This window comes from Cherax quadricarinatus, chromosome 13 (assembly GCF_038502225.1).
Source record: "Cherax quadricarinatus isolate ZL_2023a chromosome 13, ASM3850222v1, whole genome shotgun sequence".
NCBI lineage: Eukaryota > Metazoa > Arthropoda > Malacostraca > Decapoda > Parastacidae > Cherax > Cherax quadricarinatus.
In genome coordinates, this window is record NC_091304.1 from 34,387,512 (window position 1) to 34,412,108 (window position 24,597).

General features: G+C 39.1%; 1 protein-coding gene across 2 annotated transcripts in view; it reads right to left on the minus strand.

Moving 5' to 3' along the window:
- LOC128688723 (palmitoyltransferase ZDHHC16) overlaps window positions 1-24,597 on the minus strand; it is an 84,722-nt gene that overhangs the window by 57,345 nt on the left and 2,780 nt on the right. For both annotated transcript variants that reach the window (XM_070084644.1, XM_070084643.1), the window contains exon 2: window positions 1,950-2,025. In XM_070084644.1, the coding sequence (XP_069940745.1) occupies window positions 1,950-2,020 (71 nt within the window). In that variant the 5' untranslated portion in view covers window positions 2,021-2,025. The remainder of the gene's footprint in view (window positions 1-1,949; window positions 2,026-24,597) is intronic.

Genomic DNA, 24,597 nt, shown 5'->3' on the forward strand with positions numbered 1-24,597 from the left:
CACTGACCACACAGACCCATTCTCTCACATGTGGCCTACCAGCTTTCTCCTGCTTGATCTGAAGCCGCTAGAATTTATGCATATTAATACGTCCGAAACACTGGCTCGTAAGACGTCTATGTACGACCAAAATCAAACCGATGGTGGTTTGTTGTTCTGGAGCTTTCTTCCCATTCACAGACCGATCGAGTGGCGTGAGCACAACTCAAAGATGCTGCTGCAGTCAGGGGCTGGAGACTTGGTACCGGGTGAGCGATACGAGCCTCATAATAATAATAGATGGTTTAGAGGGTTAATGGTGTTTTCTAAAGTGGTGGTTCCCAGAGGATACATATAAATCTCAGTGCTAAGAAGAAACTTGAACTACTTAATAAGGAAGGTTCAGTGTTGTATCTCAGTGGCAAGGATCTGTGCCAGTTTACTGTATACTACTTCATCTCTCCACCTTAAAGTATAAGATAAGTAAAATTACTGTAAGTTACTGTAAAACTAGTATACATACTGAACATGTACAGTATTGTACAACAGTACTACAGCCACTCCTCACTGAGCGACGTACTTGTTAACCGACAACTCGGACCTAAGACAGGCTCTCTGACCAGTATGCATACCTAAATAATGTATATTAGAGCTGATTTCCTCTATTCTGTTTATTACAATATACAGTAAACTACTGTACAAACATTTAAAATTATACTAAAAATGTTATAAATGGTGCAAAGGTGAGATTAAAACAATATCAAAGATGGTTGACACAAACCCACTACCATTATAGTATGCTCCTTGCTTAGGGACAAATTTGTTTACCAACATGGTCTTAGGAACGGAACACCATCATTAAGTGAGGATTATTATTATTATAATCAAAAAGAAGTGCTAAACCACAAGGGCTATATAGCATTAAGTGAGGAGAGGCTGTATTATACTGTACAGTAGCACTGTACATGTATAGTACTATTGTACAGTACTTTAAACTTTATGTATTTTTATTTATGATACTTGCATAGTATTGTGTTCTTTTTACAGGGGTGTACATTATTGCCAGTTGTCCATAGATTCCAAGTTATGAAATTCATTTCATAACTTGGAATCTATGGACAACTGGCAATAATGTACACCCCTCCCATCGCTATTAGTCCATTAATTCAAGGGTTCACTGTACTGAAAAGCTGTTAGTCTGTACCCATAAGGGTCATACATTGCATGGGGAATGAGAGGTAATCAGGTTAACACCAGAAAATACAGTACTACCATTATGTGCTTTAAATTCCTTGGATCAAGTCCTTCTCTAGCATTAAGACACCCCCATGGAAAGAGAGAACAAAGAAAAATATGCTTTCAACATTAAAATACCCATACCTTACCACCATATACAAATACAATACTGTTTCATTTACCATAATATATTTTCCAGTTACATTAACCAGTTCAAACACAGGAACACTGGAGGGATTTGGATGTGTTTCAAGTATGGTATAGATTGGTCAATTCTAAGACTTAACTCTTATGAGTTTTGCTGTATTTTTCATAGTTTTTTTACGGTATTTTTTTAATGTAAGGCCAAACAGTCATTATTCCAACTTATGAGCAACTGAAAACCACTTGCTCCCATGTCTGGAACTACACAGCTTCACATCTCATCTCACTTCCCTTGGGAACTGAGATGAGATCTCATCTCACCTCCCCTTGGGAAGTGAGATGTATACATTTGGAAGGCACTTCATATATAAAGTGAGATGTATGCCTTGGGAAGGCATAAAAATTATCCGATTTGTTACATGAGGATGATAATTAGTTTCCCTATTAGTTAGAGGTAATTTCAACAATTTTATGCATCTAGACTGGGCTCTGGAGCCTTTCCACATATGGGTCCCTAATAACAATAGTAAATGAAAAATATATCTTTACTAATATAATTATACTGATTTCACAAGTACTTTTGCTCTTACCTTGTACTACATGGTAGGTTATATAGTCGTTGCAGTAACAACTGAACTCTCCTCCTCCAAAGAAACAGCATTTTGTCTGCAAGAATTTTTTTTTTAAATTTTGTGAACCAAGAAAAAAAAAAAAGGTTAGTAAATCTAGCCCCTTGTTCTGGCATTTTAGTTTCCTCTTATGACATGCATGGCTTATGGAGGTAGCATTCTGTGGTGTAATATACAGTAACTGTGTTATTTCTTTTCTTCGCCTTATTGTAAAATAATTAGAAAACAGAAAATGCCTGTGGGAGATAAAGATCTTGAACTGAAGTACAATTAATTACTATTTAAAGCCTTCCTCTTCCTAAACAGTGCTCCCTACCACCCAGATTATATCAGCCAAGATAACTGTAAAGTAGCCTAAATGGGAAAGAGGAGAATTCTTCCTTCATAAGCCATGTGTGTTGTATGAGGGGAATAAAATGCCAGGAGAAAGGAGCTGGTAACCCCTTCTGTATAAATTACTAAATGTATAAAGAAACTTTTCTTTCATTTTTTTTTCAGTCACCCCACTTGTGAGAATGAAAGCTATAACAAAGTCCTTTAATCATGGGACTATTCAGCACTGTATTAAAAAGACCTTGAAGAATAGATAAAGAAGATTCTTAATGACAGCAAGAGAGAGAACAAGAAGCCATAACTGCAAACTGAGGAAGAGGTCCTTGGCCCTCTTCTCTTTCTCGTTTACATAAATGACCTACCAAATGCATCGCAACTACTCAAACCCACACTATTTGCAGATGACACTACATTCTTCTTCTTTCACCCAAGCCCAGTCATGCTAGCCAATATTGTAAATACCGAATTACAGAAAATATCTACCTAGATGATGACTAACAAACTTACTCTCAACATTGAACAAACCTACTTCATTCAGTTTGGAAACAGAGATACAGATGTCCTTCTTAACATAATGATAAATGAATCACCTATCACAAAGCTCACAGAGGGAAAATTCTTAGGAATCCACCTTGATAATAACAAAGCTCACAGAGGGAAAATTCTTAGGAATCCACCTTGATAATAGACTCAAATTTCAAACACATGTACAACAAATTTCCAGGAAAATTTCAAAGATACGGTACTATGTTCCACAGTCAGCTCTCCTAGCCCTATATCACTCACTTATTTACCCCTATCTCACCTATGGAATTTGTGCATGGGGCTCAACAACAATAAACCATCTCAGACCATTAATTACCCAACAAAAGGCTGCAGTCAGAATGATAAATTCCCACTACAGGCAGCATACTCCACCAATATTCAAAACTCTAAACCTACTCACCATACAAAACATCCATACTTATTATTGTACCTACTACATACACAGAACACTTAACTCGGATATAAATCCTCCCCTCAAACGTCTCCTTACCAACCTCAACAGAACACATGACCATAACACAAGGCACAGATCACTCTGATGTTCCTCGTGTCCATCTCACACTAAGCAAAAACTCAATGCACATAAAAGGCCCAAAAATCTGGAATTCATTACTTGTGAATATAAAAGAAACACTGTCTGTTTATAAATTCAAGTCTCTTCTTAAATGTATAACCTGTGACCCTATCAAACTTTGTTTTTTTAATTACATTACCTAACAGAATACTCCATTCTATTGAATGCACAGCAACTCAGCAAATGGCCATATGACCTGTCTTTGAAATACTCATTTGTGCTTAATTGTTACTTGTTTACTATAATTTTTACCACTGAATATATCATTGCTTAGTTAATCTTAAGTTAATTTTCAGCCTGCCCATAATGTTCTGCATACAAGGGGCTTTTGGCATGTTACACTTAACCACTGTATTTCTTTGTACTTCTATGTATCATGTCCAAATTAATAATAAATAAATAAATAAATAAATAAAAGTAGCAAGTGCCATAACCATAAGATATAAAAAAAGACAATAAATTCTGAAATCAGGAGCACAATATTATTATTATTATTATTATTATTATTATTATTATTATTATTATTATTATTATTATTATTATTATTATTATTATTATTAATAATATTACATTCATGGGGAAAGCACTAAGTGAGCAGAAGTCATACACTGTTTGAGAAATGGGAGGCATTCTGATTCAATCCAAGGAAGAGGAACACAGGTCCATTTCCTTAGATAATGATCATCTGACTGGTATCAAGGAACCTTCCTTGAGGGAACAAGCCCAACAACATCACTCAGCTCCTGCAGATACAAATAGTTACTTATATGAGCCCTTGCTGAAGTCTAAATATTATTATACATTACTGTACTTACAAATTAGTATTTTTTTTTTTTACAACAGTGGCACTGAACACATTATAGGCTTATAATGTAATAAGTGGTGAGTACATAAACCTAGAACCCAATGAAGCTAAATAATTGTATTAATATTATTCAATTTATGGATGTGCCAAAGTATCAATATCATCTGATTTTGATGGTATCAGTATTACCCTAAAGTACAGTATCAATTTCAGTAACAGCTAATTTTGATGGTATTAGTATCAGTATCAGACAGTATCATCTAATTTTGATGGTATCTGTATCAACCCAAGATTGAACATTGGTAACGTTTTGGCAAAATTTTGCTATCATCCCAAAATTATCTTTACGATAATTCCAGCTGACATCATTGACATACTACTATACAGAAGCTGCTTGTTATGATGCGCATTTCCCACAAATTAGGTCAGTTTTTGTCCCAGGATGCGACCCACACCAGTCCACTAACACACAGGTACCCATTTTAAACTGATGGGTGAACAAGGACAGCAGGTGTCTTATGGAAACACGTCCTTAACCCTTTGATTGTTTTCGACGTATAAATACGTCTTACGAGTCAATGTTTCTGACGTATATATACTCAATAATTCTAGCGGCTTCAAATCAAGCGGGAGAAAGCTGGTAGGCCTACATGTGAGAGAATGGGTCTGTGTGGTCAGTGTGCACCACATAAAAAAAATCCTGCAGCACACATTGCGTAATGAGAAAAAAAAAAACATCGTTTTTTTGGAATAAAACGCCGACTTTGAGGTGTATTTTCGTATAGTATTTATCGTTGTATTCACGTTTTCATGGTCTTAGGTGATAAAATGGAAAACATATTACAGAAATAGAGATGATTTTCATTACTTTGATAATGAAAACGACCTTGAAACTGAGCTCAAAGTAGCAGAAATGTTCGATTTTTACCAATGTTCAGGAGTAAATAAATCACACCACACGTCCAATACACGTCAACTGGGGAGTCTAATATTCTTTCACTAGTGCACTGATATTATTTATACCATTTTTACAGTAATGCAGTAGTCTGCATAACAGTAAATTTTGTATTTTTTTGTATGAATAAAAAATCAAAATAGAAAGCAATAATAATAAAAGAGGAGCCTAGAGATGTGACTAATGAATAGAGCATATGTTATTTTAGTGCCACGAATGTCTACCTTGTTTATTCTGGACCCTATTTTGAAATTGGCATCTTTTTTAGTTTGTGTGAAATTGGCCAAATTGCCAATTTCTGACCACCATATTGGGTAGTCCAAATTAGTAAATGGGAGGTTTCTTGTACTCAGCTGATAGATAGAATGGAGTTCTAAAGAAATAGCTATGAGTTTGGTCAACTGGAACAATGGAATTGGCTGAAAATAGGGCTCAAAGTCGGCGAAATCGCCGATACGCATATGTCGCCGAGACCGCTAACTTCGCGGGAGCATAATTCCATAAGTTTTCGACCAAATTTCAAACTTTTGGTGCCATTACCATCGGGAAAAGATTCTCTATCATTTCATAAGAAAAAATAATTTTTTTTTTTCAAAAATTGAGCGACATTGTGGAGAAATTTTCTCCAGGAGGGGGGTATCAGCCCCCTTCAGCCCCTTCAGCCCCTTTCAGCCCTGAGGGGCCCATACCTCTCAGAAGGGGCAAGCGTCTTGTTTACTGCTACAGTGAGTAATTGATCACAGATGCCGTACGAGTATGCGACCTGTGGTCAACCGACCATTGCTCCTTGCAGTCGTGTTGCAGAGTGTATTTTAATAAGAGACAGTACATCTCTTACTTTAGCAGGACAATTAAGGAAAATCCTGCTCCCACTTCATTACCATAGTAAAGATAGTGGACATTGTTGTCTATGCTTAAGACAGCAAGAATCAAACCTTCTGCTTTGCTTCATCGAGGAAGTGGCAAGGAAGCAAAAAGTACTAGGTCAGCTTTTTTTTTGTGCAAGGGGCAGTGACGGCATGGGGCGCTGTGGCGTCTTCAGATTACTTTTGACTCTACTGAGAGTGACACTGACGCCAGGATAACCAACAAAGAACAACGATCTGTGCGTTAGTGTGAACAAAGTGTCTCATAAAACACAATAAACACTTAAGAGAAGTGTGATCAGCTTCTTCAGTGATAACATTGTGAACAATAAAGACAAATCTTGTGGAACATAGTGTGCGTTTCCTAGACAATGGAAGACGTGGACATCCAAGGACACTTCAGCTTCTATCAAGTCACCGATACCTGTCGAAGGTGTGAAGAACACCATAGCTCACGCTACAAGAGCAAGGTATGTTACGAATTTCTTGTAGAACGGGGGACTGCGCAGTTCTTGAGTCGCAAGGAGTTTGTAATCAACCTATAGTCGGCAGTAAGGTGTGGACTTTTGAGTCCAAACAAGTAAGTTGTCAGCCATCAGTGAATGAAATGCTGACATAACACCCCCTAGGGGTAATTTATAATCTTACAAATTATATTTCTTGACAGCCCGTTGTGAGATGGTTTCGACAGCTTCAAGACCTCGTCTGCAGGGGCGGCTGTGCAGGCGATGAGTTGTCTTTAAGTTAAGTGTTCACTGTTTAAACTTAGCTGGTAATGCCATTTCTCAACATAATTGGTCGTGCTCGAACTGGATAAAGGCCACACTGTGGTCCAAATATGTTGTACTACAGTGTACAAATAACCTATGAGCCAAGGTCCTTCGAAAAAAGCTGTAAAACTAATGTTTTACAATATAAATCAGTATAAATGAGTCCCTCCAGACTCAATCACAGAATGGGCAGCCAAAAGAAAACGGGCACTCCCCAAGCATTCACCCAAAGAAAACGGGAGCTGGGTGACTCACCCAACAAGAAAACGCGGGATGGTACCCGGCACCCACTGCTCCAATCTCGAAAATTGCTGACCAAGACAACAACAACCCAAGTGATGTTCAGTTTGTCTGAGTATATATACACATAGTGTTTATAATGTTTATAGACAGAAATTAAGAGACAAGAATGTGTTAAAGTTTGTTTCTTATAGATCTACCTCTTATATTAAAGGAACTTATATATAAAGTGTAAGCTTTCAAATATATATTAACAGTGACATTTATATATGTGTAAGTAATATTCACGTGTGATTTACAGTTATACAGTGACATTTATAGTGTATAGTGAATGAAGTGTATAACATCATTATTTACGATTAATCATCGTGGTCAGGCTGACACAGCAAACTCAAGCCATAAACACCAGCCACATGAACTCTGTACCCTTCATGGTCATTGACCCTGAGGTTAAGCTTAGTGGGTCAGTAGTGTCTGACTCGATTATTGCTGACTTAAGCACAACAAAAACTCAGCTGTTTATAGCAGTACAGTGGTGCTAGAATTTTCAATATACCATTAAAATGGCTTGTTTGAAAACTCAGTTTCAGTCTTTACAGACTAAGATTACACAATTAGAAAATCTAATTTCAGTCTGTATAGGATTAACTCAAGATACAAACATAGATTTTGATGATCTTGAGGTCAAATTTAAATTATTTACACGACGTCTGGAAATAATTAATTCAGACTATACACATTATGAAAATAAATTTCTTGAATCAGATCCATCTGAGGATGAAATTAAAAATGTTTTGGATACTTTTAGTAATCTACAATCAAGGTGGACAGGAGTACAGGCTATCTGCCGTAAAACTCTGTCACAGAGACCTACTGTAACTAGTGGTCAAACACCTGTTACACATGTAACAACAACAAGAGTCCCATTACCAAGCTTACCTACATTGTCATTACCTATTTTCCAAGGTCATAATTATGAAGAATTCATTAGTGGTTTTCAATCCATAGTAAATTCACGAACTGACATAGATGAGATTGGTAAGTTCAATTACCTTAAATGTCTTGTGAAGGGAGAACCCTATGAACTGATTAAGTCATTTCTGGTGGTTAAAGGTAATTATCAAATAGCCTTACGTGTCTTAGCAGACAATTACTTTGATGCTGACAAGGCCAGAGTTAGACATGCAGTCTTAATATCAAGCTTGAAGGCATTTAGAATCACATTAGACAATAGTCTCAGATCTCTAGATGCTAAATATGACCTAAGGCAATGTGATTGGTTTATCAGTGGTATTGTACAGGATAAGTTGTCACCACAAACTATTGAACGATTAAATATTATGTTCAATAAACGCTATTTCACTTGTGAGGAAATTAGCAATGGTTTACAAACAATAGTTTCATGCATGCAAGCAACGAGACAAGATGAAAAATCCACAAATCCAGTGGATAATAAACCTTCTACTCAGTATAAAAAGAGTATACCTACTCCCACTAAAACACAGAATGGGAAATCCCATATAGGCATTTATCAAGCTGTGAATACAACAGACAGTAAACAAACTGTCATACATAAACGTACTCCAAAATGTGTACTTTGTGATGGAACACATTGGGGACAGTATTGTATTCAATACACATCAATGGAGGCACGTAAACAACGTGTTCATCAGCTGAAAAGGTGCATCAAGTGTTTAGGTGAACACAAGGGAGGTAAATGCTCACTGAAGAAGTGTTTTAAATGCAAGGGTATGCATCATACCGCATTATGCCCAAATACTTTTGCTGAACAGCAGCAGACTTCCACAGAATCATGAAGTCAACAAGCAACATCATTAAATGTGCGAGATAAGTTTAAAGCAACTGCTCTCCCGATAGCTCGAATTGAGTTATCTAATAAATTACACAAAACCAATGTGCTAACACTATTTGATCAAGGCTCACAAAGGTCCTTCATAAGAAGATCAGTGTTGCAGAAACTGAATAAACAACCCTATGCCAAAATACAGTTAGATACAGCTGGTTTTTTCCACAATTCTGGTAAACAGACATATGACCTAGGCAGAATCACTGTTGGTCTAGGAAACAGGAAAAAGACAGTAGAAGCTGTGGTAGTAGATGATTTGCCTAAGACTGTGCAGATCCAGGGATTAAAAGAAACAGTTGCAGCACTGAAAGCAGCTAAGGTCAAGTTAGCCTGTCCTGACATACAGACGGACACTATTAGTCCAATTGATTTAATCATTGGAAGTGATTATTATCACTGTTTTGTGCAAAATATAGTAAGTAAACATGATGTTCACTTGCTGAAAACAGCAGGAGGCCACATGATATGTGGTCCCATTTCCTCTCAAAGTGGGAAAGAAACTGATATTGATTCAGTGGAAAATGTACTAGTTACGAGAATAACCGCTGATCATGTACCACAGCAAAAATTATCATTACTGGAAGAAATGAATGAACCAGTTGATAAGTTGTGGGATTTAGATGCGATAGGTATTGATGTAAATAAACCAAGCCCACAAGAGTCTCAGACTTATAACCAATATTTGGACACTGTCGAATATAAAGATGGACAGTATTGGGTTAGATTACCATGGAAATTAAATCCACCACATCTGCCTAGCAATTATCGCATGGCTTTCGGACAGATGAAAGCACAAATACATGAGCTCAGGAAGAATCCAGAGCTACTGACTGTTTATGATAATATCATACAAGAACAGTTGGACTATAAATTTATTGAGGAAATAGTCGAAGATAAGTTGAAGACAGAAGCTCATTATCTCCCGCACCATGGAGTCAGAAAAGATTCTGAAACCACTCCACTACGTGTTGTATATAATTGCAGCGCACGTGCAAATCAAGATGTAGCAAGTCTTAATGACTGTCTGATGACCGGACCCTCACTAACTGAGAAGCTTGGAGACGTGCTTATGAAATTTCGCACAAACCCATATGCCTACACGGCTGATATTTCCAAAGCTTTCTTAAGAGTAGGACTACAAGAAATAGATAGAGATTATACTCGATTCTTGTGGCCTGAAAATCCACATGATCCTCAAAGTCCTGTGAAAACTTATCGTTTCAAATCAATATTATTTGGTGCAACATCCTCTCCATTCTTACTAGAAGCTACTCTAAATACACATTTGAAGAAATCTGAAAGTCCCTTCAAAGAAATCTTAAAGAAAAGTTTCTATGTGGACAATCTTCAAGGTGCTGTGAATAAAGAGGAGGATTTGAAATCCTTATATAGAGAAGCTAACAAGGAGATGAAGGAAGCAAATATGCCTCTAAGGATGTGGAATACTAATTCAAAGCAATTAAGGGAACTTATCAAAGAAGATTTCCCTGAAGCTGAAATTCCTGATTGCAACAATATGCTGGGACTTAATTGGAACACACAGGAAGATACTTTGAGTCTCAAAAGGATAAACAATAAATCATGCAGTACACTCACTAAACGTAGTTTACTGTCAGAGGTATCAAAATGTTTTGATCCTCTAGGACTCGTCTCACCAATTACCATAAAGGGTAAAATGCTTATGCAAGACGCATGGAAGCTCAAAATTGGATGGGATAAAAAATTGCCTCTAGAAATGAGTCAAGCATGGGATGAAATATCCAGGGAGTTTAAGCAACTTCATCAAATTAAATTTCCCAGACAAATAGGTCAAGAGGGAAACAAGTACACATTACATGTGTCCTGTGATGCGTCAACCAGAGATTATGGCACTGTAGCTTACTTGAGTAATGCTGAAGGAAGTACACTAATTACTTCAAAGGCCAGGGTAGCACCCTTGAAGGTCAGAACAGTACCACAATTGGAACTGACAGCACTCTATGTAGGTACAAAATTAGCTGTCTATCTCAACAAAGTACTTGATCATCTCACTATTGAAAAAACCGTGATCTGGAGTGATAATGAAGCAGTTCTCCAGTGGTTAAGAAATAATAAGAGTAAGTTGGTCTATGTACAGAACAGAGTAGCAGAAATAAAAGAGATGCAGAGAGATTATCACTTTCTTCACGTCTCTACCCAAGAGAATCCAGCTGACATGTTGTCACGTAGTGTCCCACTTAAGAAATTTGTGGATAATAAATTATGGCTCCACGGACCGAACTGGCTCTCTAATGAAAATAACTGGCCTCAGCAAAAAGCTCACATTATGCCAGAAGAAACAGTCTGCTTGAACACAGCAGAAATAAGTTGTGTAAATACTGCAGACACAACAGAAATAGTCATTGATGGATCTAAATACTCATCTTTGGGTAAACTCTTAAGAGTTACAGCTCTTGTCTTTAAATTCATTAAAGGAATAAAACCTGATTATGAATGTTTTGAACCCATTAAATACTGGGTGAAACTAATACAGAAAGATGTTTTCTCTACAGAATATAAATTTCTGGAAGCACAAGATAAATCCCCAAAGAAACCTGTCATGATTAATTCTTTAGGACTTTATCTCGACTCAGAAAAGATTATAAGATGTCGAGGAAGAATTCATAATTCTTCACTACCTAAAGAAGCCATACATCCAATATTGATCCCCAAGAATCATTGGCTAACAAAACTGATTGTGCAAAACGCCCACAGTAACGTGTTACATGGTGGGGTAGCTGACACACTTTTTTTTATTTATTTATTTATTTATTTATTTATAATTTGAGCACACATACAGAGGTACAAAAAAATACAGATAAGAGCAGCATGCCAAAGCCACTTATACTATGCATAGCATTACGGGCTGGCTTAAAATTAACTTAAGATTAACTAAGCAATGATGAAATCAGTGATAAAACATTACGACAATCCTACTAGATACCTCAGGTCGACAAAGTGCGAAAAAGCAAATAAAGGACTGTATTACTTGTCGTCACTACGATATGCGAGTATGTCAGTATCCAGGTCCACCTCCATATCCCTCTGAAAGAGTTTGTCATACCACTCCATTTGGGGTGACAGGTGTAGATTACGCTGGACCAATAATTTTAACCAAAACAGTTGACAAAGTTCCCATCAAGGTGTACATCTGTTTGTTCACTTGTGCTACGACTAGAGCAGTACATCTAGAAGTAGCCACTGACATGTCTGCTGAAACCTTTATCAAATTATTCAGAAGGTTTGCAGCCAGAAGGGCATGTCCCAGACTGATGATTTCAGATAATGCAACGAACTTTGTTGCTGGTGCTGCTTATATAAGCAAGATCTTTGATCAACCAAAAGTACAACAGATGCTGAATCAACGCAGATGTCGTTGGAGATACATTCCTCCTAAATCTCCATGGCATGGCGGATTTTGAAAAAATGATCGGCATTGTAAAACGTTGTTTAAGGAAGACTCTTCATCGTCAAAGAATCGACTTAGAAGAATTCCGTACAGTTGTGACTGAAATAGAAAATAGAGTCAACAACAGACCTCTAACTTATGTTACCGATGATCTGGACAATTTAGAAGTGTTAAGTCCATCTCATTTACTCCATGGCAGAAGGATCGAACCTGTTCCTCCTATGAATGATAAAGAAATCATAGAGGATCCTACTTATTTCGAACCTGAGCAACTCAGACGTAAACTCAAACACCTTAATAAAGTGATTGAACGTTGGGAGAAAATTTGGCGAGAAGACTATCTCACCTCATTGAGAGAACACTTCTATGGAGCTGGTGTTCCTGAAAATCTTAAGTCCTTAAGACCAGGTGACATAGTGATTATTGACAATGATGGTCCGCGGTCCCAATGGCCACTTGGAAAAATTGTGACCATATATCCTGATGCAAATGGAATCATCAGGACAGTTTATGTTTTGAGCAAAGGTGTAGTGAATAAGCGGACAATAAATAAACTAGTGCCGTTAGAATTACACAATGTTGAAAACAAAATTAGTGTTTCTCCAGACACCACACAGACTAAAGCTGTTCAGAAAAGACAAGCAGCAGTGGTGGCGAGTGAGAAAATTAAATTAATGTTAAGTGATGAATAGTTCACCTGCAGCGAACCTCCGCCGCCCCCCAGTGTGGAGAAATTTTCTCCAGGAGGGGGGTATCAGCCCCCTTCAGCCCCTTCAGCCCCTTTCAGCCCTGAGGGGCCCAGACCTCTCAGAAGGGGCAAGCGTCTTGTTTACTGCTACAGTGAGTAATTGATCACAGATGCCGTATGAGTATGCGGCCTGTGGTCAACCGACCATTGCTCCTTGTAGTCCAGTGTTGCAGAGTGTATTTTAATAAGAGACAGTACATCTCTTACTTTAGCAGGACAATTAACCCTTTGACTGTCGCGGCCGTATATATACGTTTTACGAGGTGCCGTGTTTGACGTATATATACTCATAAATTCTAGCGGCTTCAAATCAAGCAGGAGAAAGCTGGTAGGCCCACATGTGGGAGAATGGGTCTGTGTGGTCAGTGTGCACCATATAAAAAAAATCCTGGAGCACGCAGTGCATAATGAGAAAAAAAAAACTCCGACCGTTTTTTTTAATTAAAATGCCGACTTTGTGGTCTATTTTCGTATAGTATTTATGGTTGTATTCTCGTTTTCTTGGTCTCATTTGATAGAATGGAAAACATATTACAGAAATAGAGGTGTTTTTGATTGATTTTACTATAAAAAGAACCTAGAAATGGAGCTCAAAGTAGGGGAAATGTTTGATTTTTGCCAATGTTCAAAAGTAAACAAATGATGCCATTGTCCAATAAATGTCCAACTACCCATACTAATATGCAGTCATGAATGAGTTGATGTTATTTATACAATTATTACAGTATTGCAGTAGTCTGCATAATAGTAAGTCTAATATTTTTTGTTTGAATAAAAATTCAAAATAGAAAGCAAGAGTAATATCAGAGGGGCCTGGAGACGTGACTGATGAACAAAGAAAACGTTATTTTAGAGCCTGGAATGTCTGCATTGTTCATTCTGGACCTTATTTTGAAATTGTCATATTTTTTAGTTTTCGTGAAATTGGCCAAATTGCAAATTTCTGACCACATTATTAGGTAGTTGAAATCAGTAAATGGGCAGTTTCTTGTACTCAATCGATAGAAAAAATGGAGTTTTTCTGAATTGGGCGACTGGAATAATGGAATTAGCCGAAAATAGGGCTCAAAGTGGGCGAAATTGCCGATTTGTAAACAGCGCCGAGGTCGCTAACTTCGCGAGAGCATAATTCCGTCAGTTTTCCATCAAATTTCGTTTTTTTGGTGTCATTACAATCGGGAAAAGATTCTCTATCATTTCATAAGAAAAAATATTTTTTTTTTTTTTTTAAATTTTGCGACACCAGGAGACACCTCAGGATTGGGGGTTGCGACAGTCAAAGGGTTAAGGAAAATCCTGCTCCCACTTCGTTACCATAGTAAAGATAGTGGACATTGTTGTCTATGCTTAAGACAGCAAGAATCAAACCTTCTGCTTTGCTTCATCGAGGAAGTGGCAAGGAAGCAAAAAGTACTAGGTCAGCTTTTTTTTTGTGCAAGGGGCAGTGACGGCATGGGGCGCCGTGGCGTCTTCAGATTACTTTTGACTCTACTGAGAGTGACACTGACGCCAGGATAACCAACAAAGAACAACGATCTGTGCGTTAGTGTGAACAAAGTGTCTCATAAAACACAATAAACACTTAAGAGAAGTGTGATCAGCTTCTTCAGTGATAACATTGTGAACAATAAAGACAAATCTTGTGGAACATAGTGTACCAATGTGCATTTCCTAGACAATGGAAGACGTGGACATCTAAGGACACTTCAGCTTCTATCAAGTCACCGATACCTGTCGAAGGTGTGAAGAACACCATAGCTCACGCTACAAGAGCAAGGTATGTTACGAATTTCTTGTAGAACGGGGGACTGCGCAGTTCTTGAGTCGCAAGGAGTTTGTAATCAACCTATAGTCGGCAGTAAGGTGTGGACTTTTGAGTCCAAACAAGTAAGTTGTCAGCCATCAGTGAATGAAATGCTGACATAACACCCCCTAGGGGTAATTTATAATCTTCCAAATTATATTTCTTGACAGCCCGTTGTGAGATGGTTTCGACAGCTTCTAGACCTCGTCTGCAGGGGCGGCTGTGCAGGCGATGAGTTGTCTTTAAGTTAAGTGTTCACTGTTTAAACTTAGCTGGTAATGCCATTTCTCAACAGACATAGAATGACAGTTTCAGAGAGGGGCCTGAAACAGTCAAAGGGTTAGTGATGTTTTCCAGCCGTACCGGAGATTCGATCACCGGACCTCAGAGTGTGAGCTGAGTGCACTAATGATCCAGCTACAATACACAAAAGCTAAAATATGGATAAAATTAACAGACAATATAAGCAATGGACAAACACTCAACACACACAAATACTTTCATACCAGGCTAATATTACAAGTGTTTTAACATAGGCTCTGGTGGCCTGGTGGCTAACGCTCTCGCTTCACACGGCGAGGGCCTGGGTTCGATTCCTAGCCAGAGTAGAAACATTGGGCATGTTTCTTTCCACCTGTTGTCTATGTTCCCCATCAGTAAAATGGGTACCTGGGTGTTAGTCGACTGGTGTGGGTCGCATCCTGGGACACTGACCTAATTTGCCCGAAATGCTCAGCATAACAAGCGGCTTTCTGTATAGTAGTATGTCATTGATGTCAGCTAGGACTGTATACCTTGTACATGTACTTGTAGTAAATAAAGATATTATTATTATAGTATTTCTTTTCTTTCTTTCTTTATTTATTTAATGTCTTTGCAAACAGTACATTGAGATTGTGTATATACAATAGTGGGTTGCAATGCAAAGAGAGCCTCTATTATGCCTAGGCATTATGGGCCAACTTAACATTATTGGCTTACATTCTACTTAATACTAAGGAGTAGTAGAACATAGTTGTACAGTAGGAAAGTAATTATATCATAGTTGTACAGTAGCATATTAATTATAAATGAATCAAAATTTGTATAATACAAAGATATATTTATATTCTAAAATGTTTTGTGAAAAACAATGATTCAATTATATTCCTGTCAACAATGGATAAAAGGTTCAATGTGATTGTTTCAGTTATGATGTGGGAGTACATAGGTGAGTAAATGTGTACTGAGTATTTAGCATTTAGTCTAGGGTGATTAAGTGGCTTTTGAGAAGAGTCTTAAATTGATTTTCAGACTGGGTTACTTTAATATCTTCTGGTAATGAATTCCATATTTTGGGGCCCTTTATGTGCATAGAGTTTTTACACAGTGTGATATGGACACGAGGTATATCAAAAAGAGATCTGTGTCTTGTGTTGTGGTCTTGTGTCCTGTTTAGGTTGGTGAGGAAAAGTTTGAGTGGCGGGGTTTATATTTGCGTGTATTGTTCTGTGTATGTAGTAGGCACATGAATAAGTATGGATGTTCTTAATGGTAAGCAGATTCAGACTTTTGAAAATTGGTGGAGTATGCTGGCGGGAGTGGAAATTTGTTATCATTCTTACTGCTGCCTTTTGCTGGGTTATTAGGGGCTTTAGGTGATTGGATGTTGTTGATTCCCATGCACCAATACCATATGTAAGATAAGGGTATATGAGTGAATGGTACAGTGCCAGGAGAGCTGATTGTGCAACGTAGTACCTTATCTTTAATAGTATGCCTACAGTCTTGGAGATTTTCTTGGTGATTTGTTGTATGTGTGTCTGGAACTTAAGGCTACTGTCAAGGTGGATACCTAGGAATTTTCCCTCTGTGAGTCTTGTGACTGATGATCCATTTAGCGTAATGTTAATAGGATCATTTGCAGCTTTGTTTACAAACTGAATGAAATAGGTTTTATCAGTGTTCAGGGTAAGTTTATTAGTCATCATCCAGGCAGATATTTTCTGTAATTCAGCATTGACTGTGTTTGGGTGGGAAAATACATATGTAGTGTCACCTGCAAATAATATGGGTTTGAGTAGCTGTGATGCATTTGGTAGATCATTGATGTAGATGAGAAAGAGGAGTGGTCCAAGGATGCTTCCTTGTGGGACTCCTACTGTGATTGGTTGGGTGGAGGAGTTTGCATCATTTGCATACACATATTGAGTTCTGTTACTGAGGTATGACTTTAGGTAGTTGAGGGAGTGGCCTCTGATACCATAGTGCATTAATTTGGAGTACAGTAGTTCATGGTCGACTGTATCGAAAGCTTTATGTAAATCAATGAAAATGCCTAGCGGGACTTCTTTCTTTTCAAGTGCGGTATATATTACTTCTAGCATGTTTATGATAGCGTCACTTGTGCTTTTATTATTCCTGAATTCAAACTGACAAGGGTTTAATATGTTGTGTGAAACGAGGTAGGAATAGATCCATCTATGAATTAATTTTTCAAAGATTTTAGAGAGCAGTGGTAAGTTAGACATTGGTCTATAGTTATTCAAGTCAGCTTGGTCACCTACTTTATGGATTGGAGTGACCCTCACTATTTTGAGGATTGTTGAGAAGGTAGATGATTCAATGGATTTGTTAAAGAGCGTTGCAATAATTGGTGACAATGCTTGAGAAGCTTTTTTGTACATTAAAAGCAGGCAAGTTGTTTATGTCTCCTGCCTTGTTTTCAAGGGTGTTTATGATGAGCATAACTTCGGTGGGGTTGGTTGGAGCTAGGAATAGCGTATTTGGGTAGGTTCCAACGAGGTAGTCTGATGGACGGGCGTTTGTGCTTGGTATTTTGTCTGCTAGATTTTTTCCTATGGTGGAGAAGAAAACATTAAGTCTGTTCGCTGTTTCGGTAGGAGTGAGTAGGAGTTCATCTGATTTTGTTAGTTTGATTGCTTTGTTTTTGGACAACATTTTAGTTCCAAGAATTTCAGATAGAGTTTTCCAGGTTTTTTTCATATCACCTTTGATGTTATGTAATCTATTTTCATAATACAATTTGTTTGACCTTCTTATTAGGCTGATAAGTGCTATTGGAGGATAGATGGGCTAATGAGAGCATAGGCAATGGGGTCGAAGAGGTATGGGGTAGGTTTAAAAATGTAGTGTTAGAGTGTTCAGCAGAAGTTTGTGGTTACAGGAAAGTGGGTGCGGGAGGGAAGAGGAGCGATTAGTGGAATGATGATGTAAAGAGAGTAGTAAGGGAGAAAAAGTTAGCATATGAGAAGTTTTTACAAAGTAGAAGTGATGCAAGGAGGGAAGAGTATATGGAGAAAAAGAGAGAGGTTAAGAGAGTGGTGAAGCAATGTAAAAAGAGAGCAAATGAGAGAGTGGGTGAGATGTTATCAACAAATTTTGTTGAAAATAAGAAAAAGTTTTGGAGTGAGATTAACAAGTTAAGAAAGCCTAGAGAACAAATGGATTTGTCAGTTAAAAATAGGAGAGGAGAGTTATTAAATGGAGAGTTAGAGGTATTGGGAAGATGGAGGGAATATTTTGAGGAATTGTTAAATGTTGATGAAGATAGGGAAGCTGTGATTTCGTGTATAGGGCAAGGAGGAATAACATCTTGTAGGAGTGAGGAAGAGCCAGTTGTGAGTGTGGGGGAAGTTCGTGAGGCAGTAGGTAAAATGAAAGGGGGAGGCAGCCGGGATTGATGGGATAAAGATAGAAATGTTAAAAGCAGGTGGGGATATAGTTTTGGAGTGGTTGGTGCAATTATTTAATAAATGTATGGAAGAGGGTAAGGTACCTAGGGATTGGCAGAGAGCATGCATAGTTCCTTTGTATAAAGGCAAAGGGGATAAAAGAGAGTGCAAAAATTATAGGGGGATAAGTCTGCTGAGTATAACTGGTAAAGTGTATGGTAGAGTTATTATTGAAAGAATTAAGAGTAAGACGGAGAATAGGATAGCAGATGAACAAGGAGGCTTTAGGAAAGGTAGGGGGTGTGTGGACCAGGTGTTTACAGTGAAACATATAAGTGAACAGTATTTAGATAAGGCTAAAGAGGTCTTTGTGGCATTTATGGATTTGGAAAAGGCGTATGACAGGGTGGATAGGGGGGCAATGTGGCAGATGTTGCAAGTGTACGGTGTAGGAGGTAGGTTACTGAAAGCAGTGAAGAGTTTTTACGAGGATAGTGAGGCTCAAGTTAGAGTATGTAGGAAAGAGGGAAATTATTTCCCAGTAAAAGTAGGCCTTAGACAAGGATGTGTGATGTCACCGTGGTTGTTTAATATATTTATAGATGGGGTTGTAAGAGAAGTAAATGCGAGGGTCTTGACAAGAGGCGTGGAGTTAAAAGATAAAGAATCACACACAAAGTGGGAGTTGTCACAGCTGCTCTTTGCTGATGACACTGTGCTCTTCGGAGATTCTGAAGAGAAGTTGCAGAGATTGGTGGATGAATTTGGTAGGGTGTGCAAAAGAAGAAAATTAAAGGTGAATACAGGAAAGAGTAAGGTTATGAGGATAACAAAAAGATTAGGTGATGAAAGATTGAATATCAGATTGGAGGGAGAGAGTATGGAGGAGGTGAATGTATTCAGATATTTGGGAGTGGACGTGTCAGCGGATGGGTCTATGAAAGATGAGGTGAATCATAGAATTGATGAGGGAAAAAGAGTGAGTGGTGCACTTAGGAGTCTGTGGAGACAAAGAACTTTGTCCTTGGAGGCAAAGAGGGGAATGTATGAGAGTATAGTTTTACCAACGCTCTTATATGGGTGTGAAGCATGGGTGATGAATGTTGCAGCGAGGAGAAGGCTGGAGGCAGTGGAGATGTCATGTCTGAGGGCAATGTGTGGTGTGAATATAATGCAGAGAATTTGTAGTTTGGAAGTTAGGAGGAGGTGCAGGATTACCAAAGCTGTTGTCCACAGGGCTGAGGAAGGGTTGTTGAGGTGGTTCGGACATGTAGAGAGAATGGAGCGAAACAGAATGACTTCAAGAGTGTACCAGTCTGTAGTGGAAGGAAGGCGGGGTAGGGGTCGGCCTAGGAAAGGTTGGAGAGAGGGGGTAAAGGAGGTTTTGTGTGCGAGGGGCTTGGACTTCCAGCAGGCATGCGTGAGCGTGTTTGATAGGAGTGAATGGAGACAAATGGTTTTTAATACTTGACGTGCTGTTGGAGTGTGAGCAAAATAACATTTATGAAGGGGTTCAGGGAAACCGGCAGGCCGGACTTGAGTCCTGGAGATGGGAAGTACAGTGCCTGCACTCTGAAGGAGGGGTGTTAATGTTGCAGTTTAAAAACTGTAGTGTAAAGCACCCTTCTGGCAAGACAGTGATGGAGTGAATGATGGTGAAAGTTTTTCTTTTTCGGGCCACCCTGCCTTGGTGGGAATCGGCCAGTGTGATAATAAAAAAAAATAAAAATAAGTGCTGACGAGTAATTTTTTGACTGTTCTCTGGTTATTTGACCCATTCTATACTGTTTTTCATATTTGTGCTTTGTGTTAATGGATTTGAGGATGCTTGGTGTTAGCCAGGGATTATTCAGTCTCTTTGCTGTGATCTGTTTAGTTTTTCTGGGACAATGTTTGTTGTAGAGGCTTTGGGCTTTTTTTAGAAAATTATTTATACATTCATTCATATCTGTATATGTTTCAAGTTCATTTTGCCAATCGATGTTATTTATAGCTCCTATAAAGTTGTTAACTGCTGTCTCATTATGTAGTCTGAAGGTTACTTTAGCAATGTCTTGTGGTAGTTTGCCCAGATTAGTTATGAGAAAGGTTGGGTAGTGGTCTGTAGTGTTGTCTGTGATTATGCCTGATTTTAAAGGGGATATGGTGTTTGTCCAGATGTGGTCTATGAAGGAGATGCTTGTCTCGGAGATTCTTGTAGGTTTAGATATTGCTGGTAGCAACAGGCAGTTACTCATTGTGTTTGTGAATTCGGTTACTTGTGGGTCCTGGTCGTGTAGTATGTTTATGTTGAAATCACCTGTTAGTAGTAGGTGGTCTTTATTCATATGTGCATCAGTAATCATGTTTCCTAGTTTTTCACTAAAGTGATAAATGTTTGACTGTGGTACTCTGTAGATGTTTATAACTGTGAGGGGTTTTTGCAGGTCTTTTGATTTAAATTTGGCTATGATATATTCTCCATGTTCATCCCTTGAGCAAGATTTATTGATACACTCGAGTTGATTTGAATAGTATACAGCTGTTACTCCCCTTTGTTGGTCTGTTCTACAGTTGTGTATGGCCATGTAGCCAGGAATGGTATAGAAATCTGTAATATCAGGCTTAAGCCAGGTTTCTGTGAGTGTGATGATTGATATATTGGAATGAAGGGAACTGAGTAATGCTGTGAGGTCATCATAATGTTTGCTCAAGGATCTGACATTGTAGTTAAAGATGGTTATGTTATTGTTTGCACTGAGTAATGTCTTTGCTTGGTCTGCTGTGTAGTAGTTTACCTGGAGTTTACCTGGAGAGAGCTCTGGGGGTCAACACTCCCGCGGCCCGGTCTGTGACCAGGCCTCCTGGTGGATCAGAGCCTGATCAACCAGGCTGTTACTGCTGGCTGCACACAAACCAACGTATGAGCCACAGCCAGGCTGGGCAGGTACCGACTTTAGGTGCTTGTCCAGTGCCAGCTTGAAGACTGCCAGGGGTCTATTGGTAATCCCCCTTATGTATGCTGGGAGGCAGTTGAACAGTCTCGGGCCCCTGACACTTATTGTATGGTCTCTTAACGTGCTAGTGACACCCCTGATTTTCATTGGGGGGATGTTGCATCGTCTGCCAAGTCTTTTGCTTTCGTTGTGAGTGATTTTCGTGTGCAAGTTCGGTACTAGTCCCTCTAGGATTTTCCAGGTGTATATAATCATGTATCTCTCCCACCTGCGTTCCAGGGAATACAGGTTCAGGAACCTCAAGCGCTCCCAGTAATTGAGGTGTTTTATCTCTGTTATGCGCACCGTGAAGGTTCTCTGTACATTTTCTAGGTCAGCAATTTCACCTGCCTTGAAAGGTGCTGTTAGTGTGCAGCAATATTCCAGCCTAGATAGAACAAGCGACCTGAAGAGTGTCATCATGGGCTTGGCATCCCTAGTTTTGAAGGTTCTCATTATCCATCCTGTCATTTTTCTAGCAGCTGCGATTAATACAATGTTATGGTCCTTGAAGGTGAGATCCTCCGACATGATCACTCCCAGGTCTTTGACGTTGGTGTTTCGCTCTATTTTGTGGCCAGAATTTGTTTTGTACTCTGATGAAGATTTAATTTCCTCATGTTTACCATATCTGAGTAATTGAAATTTCTCACCATTGAACTTCATATTGTTTTCTGCAGCCCACTGAAAAATTTGGTTGATGTCCGCCTGGAGCCTTGCAGTGTCTGCAATGGAAGACACTGTCATGCAGATTCGGGTGTCATCTGCAAAGGAAGACACGGTGCTGTGGCTGACATCCTTGTCTATGTCAGATATGAGGATGAGAAACAAGATGGGAGCGAGTACTGTGCCTTGTGGAACAGAGCTTTTCACCGTAGCTGCCTCGGACTTTACTCTGTTGACTACTACTCTTTGTGTTCTGTTTGTGAGGAAATTATAGATCCATCTACCAACTTTTCCTGTTATTCCTTTAGCACGCATTTTGTGCGCTATTACGCCATGGTCACACTTGTCGAAGGCTTTTGCAAAGTCTGTATATATTACATCTGCATTCTTTTTGTCTTCTAGTGCATCTATGACCTTGTCGTAGTGATCCAATAGTTGAGACAGACAGGAGCGACCTGTTCTAAACCCATGTTGCCCTGGGTTGTGCAATTGATGGGTTTCTAGATGGGTGGCAATCTTGCTTCTTAGGACCCTTTCAAAGATTTTTATGATATGGTTACTGCCCCCTTTGTGGAGTGGGGCTATGTCTGTTGTTTTTAGTAACTGTGGGACGACCCCCATGTCCATGCTCCCTCTCCATAGGATGGTAAAAGCTCATGATAAGGGCTTCTTGCAGTTCTTGATGAACATGGAGTTCCATGAGTCTGGCCCTGGGGCAGAGTGCATGGGCATGTCATTTATCGCCTGTTCGAAGTCATTTGGCATCAGGATAACATCAGATAGGCTTGTGTTAACCAAATTCTGTGGCTCTCTCATAAAAAATTCATTTTGATCTTCGACTCTCAGTCTGGTTAGCGGCTTGCTAAAAACTGAGTCATATTCGGACTTGAGTAGCTCACTCATTTCCTTGCTGTCATCTGTGTAGGACCCATCTTGTTTAAGAAGGGGCCCAATACTGGACGTTGTTCTCGACTGTAATTTGGCATAAGAAAAGAAATACTTTGGATTTCTTTCGATTTCATTTATGGCTTTTAGTTCTTCCCATGATTCCTGACTCCTATAAGATTCCTTTAGCTTAAGTTCGATGTTTGCTATTTCTCTGACCAGTGACTTCCTACGCATTTCAGATATATTGGCCTCTTTTAGCCGCTCTGTTATTCTTTTCCATCGCCTGTAAAGGGAGCGCCTGTCTCTTTCTATTTTACATCTACTCCTCCTTTTTCTTAGAGGAATAAGCCTTGTGCATACATCAAGTGCCACCGAGTTAATCTGTTCTAGGCATAAGTTGGGGTCTGTGTTGCTTAGTCTATCTTCCCAGCTTATATCGGTTAGGACTTGGTTTACTTGGTCCCACTTTATGTTTTTTGTTATTGAAGTTGAATTTGGTGAATGCTCCCTCGTGACTGATCTCATTATGCCGGTCTGGGGCTCCACGCATACATGTCTGAACCTCGATTAGGTTGTGATCTGAGTATACTGTTTTTGATATGGTGACATTTCGTATCAGATCATCATTGTTAGTGAAGATGAGGTCTAGTGTATTCTCCAGTCTAGTAGGCTCTATTATTTGCTGGTTTAAATTGAATTTTGTGCAGAGATTTAAAAGTTCATGCATGTGTGAGTTCTCGTCAGAGCTGCCTCCTGGTGTTATCACTGCAACAACATTATTTGCTATATTCCTCCATTTTAGGTGCCTTAAGTTGAAATCCCCCAGGAGCAAGATGTTGGGGGCAGGAGCTGGAAGATTTTCCAGACAGTGGTCAATTTTTAACAGCTGTTCCTGGAATTGCTGGGACGTTGCATCCGGAGGCTTGTTGACTACCACAATGACTAGGTTTTGGTTCTCGATCTTTACTGCTAAAACTTCCACTACATCATTTGAGGCATTAAGCAGTTCTGTGCAGACAAGTGACTCTGCGATGTACAGGCCAACATCCCCCTTTTGCTTGTTCACTCTGTCGCATCTGTATAGGTTGTAACCTGGGATCCATACTTCGTTGTCCAAGTGATCCTTTATGTGGGTCTCTGTGAAAGCCGCGAACATTGCATTTGCCTCTGCAAGCAGTCCACAGATGAAAGGTATTTTGTTGTTCGTTGCTGGCTTTAGGCCCTGTATATTTGCAAAGAAGAATGTCATCGGCCTGGTGGTATTGTTGGTACTGGGGGGGGGGATTTTTTTTCCGGCATTAATATCTGTATCTGTTGGTTTGGAGTGGAGGCCATCGACTGTGGTTCCACTCCAGGAATGACTGGATTTGGTGTACGATTTCCGCCATTTCCTGCCAGTTTTTTTTTCCTTCCTGGCACTAAAAAACCTCTCCCTTTTGAGTGGCTGTGGCTACCCAGGTTTTCCCATGGC